The sequence below is a fragment of the Schistosoma haematobium genome, chromosome 3 (genome assembly GCF_000699445.3).
Source record: "Schistosoma haematobium chromosome 3, whole genome shotgun sequence".
Lineage (NCBI taxonomy): Eukaryota > Metazoa > Platyhelminthes > Trematoda > Strigeidida > Schistosomatidae > Schistosoma > Schistosoma haematobium.
In genome coordinates, this window is record NC_067198.1 from 28,283,272 (window position 1) to 28,295,802 (window position 12,531).

At 31.7% G+C, this 12,531-nt stretch overlaps 1 protein-coding gene across 1 annotated transcript in view; it reads right to left on the bottom strand.

Annotated features, from left to right (window-relative positions):
• MS3_00005435 (uncharacterized protein) overlaps nucleotides 1-12,531 on the bottom strand; it is a 95,696-nt gene that overhangs the window by 18,977 nt on the left and 64,188 nt on the right. The window contains exons 18-24 of the mRNA XM_051213500.1: nucleotides 12,306-12,354; nucleotides 6,488-6,576; nucleotides 5,678-5,756; nucleotides 4,344-4,447; nucleotides 4,135-4,201; nucleotides 2,769-2,845; nucleotides 600-672 (exon numbers count right to left, since the gene is read on the bottom strand). Coding sequence (XP_051069489.1) covers nucleotides 600-672; nucleotides 2,769-2,845; nucleotides 4,135-4,201; nucleotides 4,344-4,447; nucleotides 5,678-5,756; nucleotides 6,488-6,576; nucleotides 12,306-12,354 — 538 coding nt within the window. The remainder of the gene's footprint in view (nucleotides 1-599; nucleotides 673-2,768; nucleotides 2,846-4,134; nucleotides 4,202-4,343; nucleotides 4,448-5,677; nucleotides 5,757-6,487; nucleotides 6,577-12,305; nucleotides 12,355-12,531) is intronic.

Sequence of the window (12,531 nt, forward strand, 5' to 3'; positions counted from 1 at the left end):
TTTATGATTTGGAAATGATAAACTATTCCTCTCAACTCTATGCTAGAAGTCTGTCAAGTTGATGACATATTAGTTATTATTCATTAACGATGACACAAACGCTGGATGTAAGACTTGGAGACCGGCTCAAATGATCGATTGTCCCAGCAACTTTACCCGGATTGTCACATGGCCATTAATTAATGACAACTGATATACTTATATAAGCAAAAATATGGAAGTTAATCCAGGTATTAAAGCCTGACAAGTCCTGCTACACCTCCGAATCACCTTCATGAATGAGGGAGGACTCCAAACTAATCAGCTCAGTAGTCTGTTTGAAAAGATACGGCAAATTGATGTAACTTATCTGACAGTTATCTGAGCATAAATCATTGACTAGTCACATCTGAAATATTAACTTCTGTCAGACTCCAAATGCCTAGAATACTAACACACGGGGGGAAAGTCGGATTTTGTTCAAATTGTGAGTAAATTGATGTATAACTTGGGTTTTTGAATACTTCGAACTAGAATAAAAACATTTCGCTAAATAGAATGTTTGATGAGACGTTATCACGTATTTTCTTCTTAAAAGATATATATATATATAAACGAACCTTTCTCTTGATTATTCTGATCAGATTCCGCAGCATCAAATGAAGGAGTCAAGCGATTGGTTTGAATTAAAATCTATAAATATAAAAAACGATAAGTGGGAGTATTTGACCGTTAATCATTATATTAAAAAGGATTCAACAGGGAAAAATTCCTACTGTAATAACATTGAATGTGATAGCGATATTAATGAGTACTAACTGTGCATCAACTCATACACATAGACTCTTCAATTATCATGAACAGAGCAGAAACAAAGATTCATCCAGAATAATGTGAATTCATTTTATTTCTTTCGGTTCTCATCAGCTGTTTACAATCTATAATATTTTGAGATCAAAGTAATTATAAATATTGACATACATATAAATGTGAAGGTGATTAGAGACGAATGTATGTATCATTATGTAGAGAAGATCCCAATATAAGTAATAAGATCGTAAAAAAAATTGTTTCAGATAAATAACATGTGAGAAGGAAAGTTCCAGAATACTGAACCAGTGATTAACAATTATATTCGTTAGTAAACATGTGAATTGTGTAAGACACTGTAAACAGAATATTTCTACTGTTCGAAATAATCTTAAAACGACTACATTTCAAAGTCTTGAAGCAAATTAAACTAAACTATGCAGCCGGCCATGCGATTTCATAAAACATAGAATGAGTATTTTAACATTATTACGAAAAATCAAGAAAGCGGAAATATAAGGTGAGAGAATAAATCTTATATCGCTATTGATACGTATTCGTTGAAAATAAGAAAACAAACCCTTTTATCTGTATGTGCTTATATTTTTACGTCGTTCAAGACAACAATTAATCGAACCCAACTGGCGTATATACATCTTGAGATCCTGAGCAAATTGTCATGATATATATATATATATATATATATATATATATATATATATATATATATATATATATATATATGATTTACAGTAATGATATAATAACCATCGAGTGGATACGTTGCGTAATAATTAGATAATGACATTAAAATTAACATTGAGTAATTGGAAGAAAGAGGATTATTAATATTCAAAGTAATTATTAAATCAAGGAGTTGCTACGTTGCGTAATATGTGAAAAGAAGAAGGAACAGGATTTTTAACGGATGGTCAATAGAATATTAGTTACGTGAGAATCAAAAGATGAATGTTGAGAAATTATAAAGTTCAAAAGCAACAGAAACAAAATTAAAAATTAAAAAAAAAACCAAATGGGAGAAGTATGAAAAATAGTTTTGTCGAAGATAATCTTATACCGATGGCCAAGGCAGCGAAAGTGGTTGCACAAATCTCTTTTGAATGCAAAGGTCAGGTTTGTGAACATTGATTGCGATGGCTTCCGCAATGTGCAAAAGGCGCACTCGTAAACCATGTGGGATATGGTAGATAATCTTAAAAGCTTTATTCAATTCAACTTGACCTGTGTCAATCAAGTGAACGAGAATAGAACTTTTCATCACTTTTACCTGTCCTTTGCTTAACAACGACGGATGATGCTCTGTAATACGATAACGAACTTGCCGAATTGTACGCCCTATATAACTGGCTCCACAGGAGCAGTTGAATCGATAGATACACATGGATTTGGTGAAGATATACAAATTGTTACTATTCTAAAGACACTGTCTCTTTGATAATTTAATTGAAGAGCTTGACAAAACTAAACGTAAGCAGACTTAAGAGTAGGTGAGATGCTATACATAAATACTGGGATAATTAGGTTCATCTAGCGTATGATTTCTAAACAGGAAAAAACGTGTATCTTGGATTACATTGATAGCTACTATCCAGCCTAAATAAAATTGCAGTCTTATGCTTTAGAATAAGGACTTTAAACTGAAACATCGCAACCACAATTTTAATATTCATAAATTAAGATAATTATCTTAATTAGATCGATAGAATTTTATGATTAACCATAGCCTAGGCAAAAAAAATAAGACTAATTACCATACGATAACCATGTAATGTTATAATGTAAAAAAATTATACAGCAGGATTTATGACTAAAAGTGAACGAACTGAGAATAGTAAAAATAGTGTGATCTATCGGTGTCCGTGTTGATATACTGACAACAACAAAAACACCAAATAATCAACATCGGATCATGATAAATAAAAGCAAGTAATTAGCCAATTATTTTTATTTTTAATTACTTGTTTTTCAGATTTATTATCGGTAAAGAATGATGAATGTAGTATGCTTTCCCTAGGCTTCACTTGTTTACCCATATCTATTAAATGAATAGGAAAACAGCAAATCGATAGTTATGTATGTTACATAATATTTAATAAATTTACAATTCTGTACACTTGAACTGGTGATTCACAAAACAGACTATATTGTAGTGGCATTTTTATACAATTGTATTGTTTATACCTAATCTATCCTATTACTACTGATACTATTAATATTTCAAGCACACACTGAGAACTACTAGGAAAAAATCGTGTATAACTAATATCAACCAGTGTTACATGGGCTTTGTGATTACACTCTCAGTCCGCCAAAACCGTTACCAATTCAGTTTGTTCTTATGATTCCACTAAAAGAAATATCCTTCCACGATGTGAACAAATAAAGTGTAACATTTACCCACACACCATCAACAGCACTAGAGATCATCCCAACAGTATATCATTAGGTTTCACAAAACCAGTATGGTTAAAAGCCGAATGCATAACTTTACTTGGTAAATGCATTAACTGGTGACGATAGCTTTTAATAAATTACTAAATTGACCTGAAAGAGACGTTTATGCTATTTACATCTATAGTCCTCATCTGATATCTTCAAAAATATATGAACATGCTCTGTTTAGCTACACGATCACGGTTTATCACTAAAGAAAATCTAAGTTTTAATCACAACTTTATTAGAAAAAATCAATAAAAGAAATCTGCCATACACTATTATTATTAATGTAGTATTTTTAACATGATGATACACAACTCTGAATTCATTGGTATCTCTACGACCAATTATTCTTAATTTTGATTGGTTTTTTAAGATTTAATGCATTACTTGTACCTTAGCTAAATATTTAATAGCAAATGACGGTGAAATTCCTTAATGTTTAACCAATAAGTTATTCAATAAGAAATACACCTTATATGTAGGTCAGTGGACTTAGTGGTTGGTGATGTTTGACTTTCAATCACTGTGTAACAAGTGTGACTAGAGTTGCAGATACGTCGGCCTAAACAACCACACAGTATCCACTAGTTCTCGCACATCTACACACACAAAATATGGTTGAAAGTAAGGAACAGGAATATATCTTTAGTGAATGGATTACTCCAGAAGTGGTTTTCTTATCTGAAATATGTTTGATTTTGAGCCAAAGAATTGGATCCCATGAGTTCATTACAAGTTGAACTACTTTAACCGTTTGGTCAATATTTTACCAAACTAATAGAATCGCCAGTGCGATTGTGAATGATAAATATTTACACGGTTTAAACCAATTCATAATCAAATTCATTAGTTAATTTGGAACTTCAATTTTAAATAATCACTTACCTTTTAATTCAACATTAAGATCATTTGTTACAGAATCATATGAAATTGTTATAGGTTGAGTATTATGCTGGAAAAATAAGAACAATTAAAAGATAAATTCACTTTTCAGAAAAAGGTAAGTTAAACAAAAGAATTGAATATTTGAAAAATATCTACTAAAATATTGAAATACAAAACAATGAAATAAAGAAAAATAAAAGACAACTTACTTTTGATTCAACTCCTGTTGAAATATTTAGTGATGAAGAATGGTAAGAAGTTGGATTGTCCAAGGAAATTTCTTTATTCATTATTACTGAATTATTCTTTGTTTCTAATAGGATTTTTTTATTACAAGAAGAGAATGGAACAAAATAATACAGAAACAATAAACCAGTTGGTATGAACAAAATATTTTAAAAGTTAGTTGATAGACTAGGTTGACGAGAGTTGATGCTTCATATTAGGATTAAAATAAAAGTTTTGATGAATTATACAAACTATAATAACAAATTAATATGTTCGGTATGTGTTTAGTAGTGGAACACAAGACCCCTATTTAGTTTTATTCGGAACTCGTCAAGTGAATGTATCTGCACACGACTGTTGATATTCATACACTAAGACTCGAACCAAATACCTTTCGTTTCAAATACACAACGTATTAATCCCTGAGCTATTGAGTTCATGTAGCCACTAACTTGTTAGACGGATATCAGGATATTAGTGATGGTGAGTGGTTTCTCGTCGTTGATAATAAGAACTACAAGTGATCGGTCTCTACGGCTATATCTGCATCCTGAAAATGTTATATCACAAGTGATAACTAATTATTCGAATTCTAACACAATCCATATTGGTGTTTTTGTACATTGATCCATAATAAATTAGTGTGCCGTTCTGAATCAAGAATATACATTGATGAAGATCATTGACTATCGTTCATAAAGAGGAAATTTTGATTTTATCTACAAACATAGTTCAAGGTTTATAATCAAGATATCTAGACCACTGCTAGTCGGTCAATTATAATTGAGACAGAGCCTTGTAAAAATGTGCGATTGCTTAAACTGTTATATTACATCAAAATGATAATCTGAAGTTAACAAGAGGAATATAAAAAAGAATATAAATGATTGTTACAAATACTCAACGACAGAGAATAAAGTTTAATAACTCTGAATAAAAATTATGAAATAACACTTAATATTAAGACTTGGAAGACGTTAAAGTATGAATGCATCTGTGCCATTGTGATCAATTTTAAAATTATTATAAAACATTTAAGATAAAAGTAGATTCAATTTGTAGACCTTCTTCGGTAAGATGCTTAATAAAAATAGGTTGAGAAAAACCTTAGAATAATTAGAATCAATGAATGTTATCTAATCTCCAAAAGTTACTGATATATTGTTTTTTATAGGTTATAGAATACAATATAGTCTGCAGACTGAAATTAAAATGTCCTAAATCAGCAGGTGTAAATCTTTAAAAAAGAAGGAACTAGCCTCGAAATCAATCATAATAAATCATATGTATTTACAATAGTTATCGTAAAACATACCTATATTATTATCTTCTGGATTCTGCTTTATAGTTTCCGATGAACCAACCAATAGGACAGAACCGCATTTATACGTTTGCTGTATAATGGGAAAAGTTATAATTATGGCTGTTGTGCAACAGTAGGGCAAACGTAAAATTTAAAGGAGAAAAACTCATTCGGGAGTTTATCTCATTAATGTTAAACCAGACATTTGTAGTTGGCATAAGAAAACGACTTTACTTAGACAACCGTTGAAGATCTAGAAATGGTGGACAGCTGCATGGTCTAATATGGGACTTGTCAACATTGGATGATTTGAAATTTTAAGACCATATTTTTGTAAAATTCTTAGTTTATAGTATGATCAAAGTAAGCAAGTAGAAAACGATTCTGAAGTTCCATTTTGGATTTTATTCGTAAAATCATAAAATGATGTGCAGTACTGAGACAAGTATTGGCACGCGAACCATTTACGGTTATGTAGATAGGTATACCATTTCGCTCAGATAAGAAAATCATCACAAGATTGAGAGAATAAAAGACCATAAACTCAATTGGATTGTAGATCTAAGCTGTGTACGAACTAGTAAGCTCTTTAGATAATAAAACATCAAAAATACAATAATTACTCGTCCTCAAATATAGACATCCACTAAAACAGGGTTGGGATGAGACAAATGACAAAACATCATCAAACAAGCCTATAAACAAAAATATGTGTATACAGTTAGTGAGATGCACAGATAAATATTAACTTATATGTGATACTTTCAAAAACATACGAACACCAGTTGCCGATATTAATTATGATGCAACTGATTCACTTACATTTGAATCAGTATCTCGTGAAATAGATATAGAACGTTTTCCACGTTTGCTTAATGTAACTTCCTTATCAATCATCGTGGTGCTTTGTGCTAAACACAAAAAATAGCATAAGAAATAAGTGACAAACTAAAATAAATGAGATACCAACAAAACAACAAATAGGTTCAAAGTATTTACTGATAAATATTTTGATTCAGACGGTTTAGTGAAGATACCATAGTAATTAGAATGTAAGTTTAAAAACCAAATGATGTCAGCTGAAATATTGTTGCGAACCAGGAAGTTAAAGAACGTTAATCTTTCAGATAACCTATACCACCATCATTACTTTGCTTTGTGATTCGAGGACATTGTCTTTATTGAGATATTCAGAGGCTGTAGGCTCATGCATTACGGTGGCACATTTATGAACAGTCATAAACTAGAAAAAAATAAATGTTTAATAGTATCTGGTTTTCTATAATTTTACTGGATAAATCAATTCTCCCAGCATGATTTTTATTCAGTACTACTGGTATTTTTAATTCAAGTTTAAAATTAAATTACTTCACAACGTACTTGGTTATGAACCATACACTAAGTATGAAGGCTAACGATACTAACAGGTTGACAAAGATGAAACAGGTCAGAGCTCGAACCTGCAGCTTAAAAACCGAAAGTGGGACTCCTTAATTACTAAAACACTGCTTCACAAATCGAAAACCTGGAAGAGTAGGACACCTGTATTTTTCGAGTGTGAGACTCCTCAACAGTTCTAATCCACGAGCTTACTATTAAGTATCAAACTCAAGAGCTTTGGTCTCGCGCGCGAACCCTTAAGTCCTAGATGACTGAGTCGTTTTTAATTCAGTCTGATATTTTGATTTTGTTTCAATGTTACATCAATTCAAGACAATATTCTTCCGATTAGTTTAGTGTGAAATTCGTTCCGTATGAAACGAATTATGGGGCTTTGTAGTGGGTTTATATATTGGTTCCATTCACGATGTTATCTAACTGATCAAATGTGAGTGAACTCAATATATTAAAGTGGTTGTATTTTTGAATCGTAAATTACAGATTTAGATTTGCAAATGAATTAAAAGTACATTGCTCCAGCGAGGCCATTAAAGTAAAGTGGCAAACTAATTTGAATAAAAAATAAAAGAAAGAAAACTGTTTAAGAATTATTTAACTTTTTGCGGAGTGGCAGCATAGTGAATAAAGTTACATTTCTTTTTATTGGAGCAATTGAATAGTATCAACTGTCAGTGGCAACATATTTAGCTCATTGTGATGTGCATAAACCTATATTTAGTTAATGAATCACATTGAAACCATTTAAAAATCAATAATCATCATAAAACGATGAGTCTGAATTAGGTATGTTTATGAGGATTCAATTCGACAGTGAGTTATATTGTGAAGTAACATGTTAGTAGAGATAAGTCTTCATCGATTGATATATATACTGGATAATACAATATCAGGAATTGACTAAAGTTGCAAATAACCATCATATGATTTCAAATAAATGACCTAAGAAAATATTATGCTTACTATAAAACCCAAAAATCTAAGATTCAAGTTCGTGTGACGCTAATCGTGCGCAATACTGAGCATTCTTAAACTAAAAGCGATTCACAAGGCAATACGATGAACAGCCTTATATCAGCTCAAACTTCAAATCTAGACTATCAACATATTTCTCCGATTACTTAATCTATAAATTTTCTAAAAATGTTCAGTTTTTCTTTTTTGATATGCTAAACTGTTAGTATTTTATATTACTTCGTAGACTGACCATATATAGACAACCAACGGAAACTAAGACCTACTGGTATCGAACTACTCTAAAGTGCACATCCATAATCACATTAAAGAATGGACTCAGGATCTCCAGGTAGTAGTAGTAGTAGTAGTAGTAGTAGTAGTAGTAGTAGTAGTAGTAGTAGTAGTAGTAGTAGTAGTAGTAGTAGTAGTAGTAGTAGTAGTAGTAGTAGTAGTAGTAGTAGTAGTAGTAGTAGTAGTAGTAGTAGTAGTAGTAGTAGTAGTAGTAGTAGTAGTAGTAGTAGTAGTAGTAGTAGTAGTAGTAGTAGCAGTAGTAGTAGTAGTAGTAGTAGTAGTAGTAGTAGTAGTAGTAGTAGTAGTAGTAGTAGTAGTAGTAGTAGTAGTAGTAGTAGTAGTAGTAGTAGTAGTAGTAGTAGTAGTAGTAGTAGTAGTAGTAGTAGTAGTAGTAGTAGTAGTAGTAGTAGTAGTAGTAGTAGTAGTAGTAGTAGTAGTAGTAGTAGTAGTAGTAGTAGTAGTAGTAGTAGTAGTAGTAGTAGTAGTAGTAGTAGTAGTAGTAGTAGTAGTAGTAGTAGTAGTAGTAGTAGTAGTAGTAGTAGTAGTAGTAGTAGTAGTAGTAGTAGTAGTAGTAGTAGTAGTAGTAGTAGTAGTAGTAGTAGTAGTAGTAGTAGTAGTAGTAGTAGTAGTAGTAGTAGTAGTAGTAGTAGTAGTAGTAGTAGTAGTAGTAGTAGTAGTAGTAGTAGTGTAGTAGTAGTAGTAGTAGTAGTAGTAGTAGTAGTAGTAGTAGTAGTAGTAGTAGTAGTAGTAGTAGTAGTAGTAGTAGTAGTAGTAGTAGTAGTAGTAGTAGTAGTAGTAGTAGTAGTAGTAGTAGTAGTAGTAGTAGTAGTAGTAGTAGTAGTAGTAGTAGTAGTAGTAGTAGTAGTAGTAGTAGTAGTAGTAGTAGTAGTAGTAGTAGTAGTAGTAGTAGTAGTAGTAGTAGTAGTAGTAGTAGTAGTAGTAGTAGTAGTAGTAGTAGTAGTAGTAGTAGTAGTAGTAGTAGTAGTAGTAGTAGTAGTAGTAGTAGTAGTAGTAGTAGTAGTAGTAGTAGTAGTAGTAGTAGTAGTAGTAGTAGTAGTAGTAGTAGTAGTAGTAGTAGTAGTAGTAGTAGTAGTAGTAGTAGTAGTAGTAGTAGTAGTAGTAGTAGTAGTAGTAGTAGTAGTAGTAGTAGTAGTAGTAGTAGTAGTAGTAGTAGTAGTAGTAGTAGTAGTAGTAGTAGTAGTAGTAGTAGTAGTAGTAGTAGTAGTAGTAGTAGTAGTAGTAGTAGTAGTAGTAGTAGTAGTAGTAGTAGTAGTAGTAGTAGTAGTAGTAGTAGTAGTAGTAGTAGTAGTAGTAGTAGTAGTAGTAGTAGTAGTAGTAGTAGTAGTAGTAGTAGTAGTAGTAGTAGTAGTAGTAGTAGTAGTAGTAGTAGTAGTAGTAGTAGTAGTAGTAGTAGTAGTAGTAGTAGTAGTAGTAGTAGTAGTAGTAGTAGTAGTAGTAGTAGTAGTAGTAGTAGTAGTAGTAGTAGTAGTAGTAGTAGTAGTAGTAGTAGTAGTAGTAGTAGTAGTAGTAGTAGTAGTAGTAGTAGTAGTAGTAGTAGTAGTAGTAGTAGTAGTAGTAGTAGTAGTAGTAGTAGTAGTAGTAGTAGTAGTAGTAGTAGTAGTAGTAGTAGTAGTAGTAGTAGTAGTAGTAGTAGTAGTAGTAGTAGTAGTAGTAGTAGTAGTAGTAGTAGTAGTAGTAGTAGTAGTAGTAGTAGTAGTAGTAGTAGTAGTAGTAGTAGTAGTAGTAGTAGTAGTAGTAGTAGTAGTAGTAGTAGTAGTAGTAGTAGTAGTAGTAGTAGTAGTAGTAGTAGTAGTAGTAGTAGTAGTAGTAGTAGTAGTAGTAGTAGTAGTAGTAGTAGTAGTAGTAGTAGTAGTAGTAGTAGTAGTAGTAGTAGTAGTAGTAGTAGTAGTAGTAGTAGTAGTAGTAGTAGTAGTAGTAGTAGTAGTAGTAGTAGTAGTAGTAGTAGTAGTAGTAGTAGTAGTAGTAGTAGTAGTAGTAGTAGTAGTAGTAGTAGTAGTAGTAGTAGTAGTAGTAGTAGTAGTAGTAGTAGTAGTAGTAGTAGTAGTAGTAGTAGTAGTAGTAGTAGTAGTAGTAGTAGTAGTAGTAGTAGTAGAGAGAGTAGAGTAGTAGTAGTAGTAGTAGTAGTAGTAGTAGTAGTAGTAGTAGTAGTAGTAGTAGTAGTAGTAGTAGTAGTAGTAGTAGTAGTAGTAGTAGTAGTAGTAGTAGTAGTAGTAGTAGTAGTAGTAGTAGTAGTAGTAGTAGTAGTAGTAGTAGTAGTAGTAGTAGTAGTAGTAGTAGTAGTAGTAGTAGTAGTAGTAGTAGTAGTAGTAGTAGTAGTAGTAGTAGTAGTAGTAGTAGTAGTAGTAGTAGTAGTAGTAGTAGTAGTAGTAGTAGTAGTAGTAGTAGTAGTAGTAGTAGTAGTAGTAGTAGTAGTAGTAGTAGTAGTAGTAGTAGTAGTAGTAGTAGTAGTAGTAGTAGTAGTAGTAGTAGTAGTAGTAGTAGTAGTAGTAGTAGTAGTAGTAGTAGTAGTAGTAGTAGTAGTAGTAGTAGTAGTAGTAGTAGTAGTAGTAGTAGTAGTAGTAGTAGTAGTAGTAGTAGTAGTAGTAGTAGTAGTAGTAGTAGTAGTAGTAGTAGTAGTAGTAGTAGTAGTAGTAGTAGTAGTAGTAGTAGTAGTAGTAGTAGTAGTAGTAGTAGTAGTAGTAGTAGTAGTAGTAGTAGTAGTAGTAGTAGTAGTAGTAGTAGTAGTAGTAGTAGTAGTAGTAGTAGTAGTAGTAGTAGTAGTAGTAGTAGTAGTAGTAGTAGTAGTAGTAGTAGTAGTAGTAGTAGTAGTAGTAGTAGTAGTAGTAGTAGTAGTAGTAGTAGTAGTAGTAGTAGTAGTAGTAGTAGTAGTAGTAGTAGTAGTAGTAGTAGTAGTAGTAGTAGTAGTAGTAGTAGTAGTAGTAGTAGTAGTAGTAGTAGTAGTAGTAGTAGTAGTAGTAGTAGTAGTAGTAGTAGTAGTAGTAGTAGTAGTAGTAGTAGTAGTAGTAGTAGTAGTAGTAGTAGTAGTAGTAGTAGTAGTAGTAGTAGTAGTAGTAGTAGTAGTAGTAGTAGTAGTAGTAGTAGTAGTAGTAGTAGTAGTAGTAGTAGTAGTAGTAGTAGTAGTAGTAGTAGTAGTAGTAGTAGTAGTAGTAGTAGTAGTAGTAGTAGTAGTAGTAGTAGTAGTAGTAGTAGTAGTAGTAGTAGTAGTAGTAGTAGTAGTAGTAGTAGTAGTAGTAGTAGTAGTAGTAGTAGTAGTAGTAGTAGTAGTAGTAGTAGTAGTAGTAGTAGTAGTAGTAGTAGTAGTAGTAGTAGTAGTAGTAGTAGTAGTAGTAGTAGTAGTAGTAGTAGTAGTAGTAGTAGTAGTAGTAGTAGTAGTAGTAGTAGTAGTAGTAGTAGTAGTAGTAGTAGTAGTAGTAGTAGTAGTAGTAGTAGTAGTAGTAGTAGTAGTAGTAGTAGTAGTAGTAGTAGTAGTAGTAGTAGTAGTAGTAGTAGTAGTAGTAGTAGTAGTAGTAGTAGTAGTAGTAGTAGTAGTAGTAGTAGTAGTAGTAGTAGTAGTAGTAGTAGTAGTAGTAGTAGTAGTAGTAGTAGTAGTAGTAGTAGTAGTAGTAGTAGTAGTAGAGAGAGAGAGAGAGTAGAGTAGTAGTAGTAGTAGTAGAAGTAGTAGTAGTAGAGAGAGTAGAGTAGAGTAGTAGTAGTAGTAGTAGTAGTAGTAGTAGTAGTAGTAGTAGTAGTAGTAGTAGTAGTAGTAGTAGTAGTAGTAGTAGTAGAGAAAAACAGATATATACTGCTACCTGGTATTCAGTGCTTGTCAAACTAAAGCTAACCAATTCAACAATTTTCATAAACCTCTTATACTAAACTGTTTTTCAGCCTAAACGCTTTGTTCACCTGTACCAAAAGAACAAGTTAAATGAATCGCCCAATAGAAGGAAATACAATCATAAACACTGATCTATATGAATTAAATAAATCTTACAATTAACATGTTCTTTATGTGTTGGTTCCAACTCTTCGCATTTCATCATCTAAAATAAAGGAAACTATTTCTATGAATGCAGTTATAGTATTTATTCGAAACAATTCAAATGAATACTATCACCATTCGACTTGAACAAATAATGAATATTACACACACATTATTTATAGTATTAATCTTGACAATTATAATTATAATGACATAATCAGTTTCAATGTGATATAAG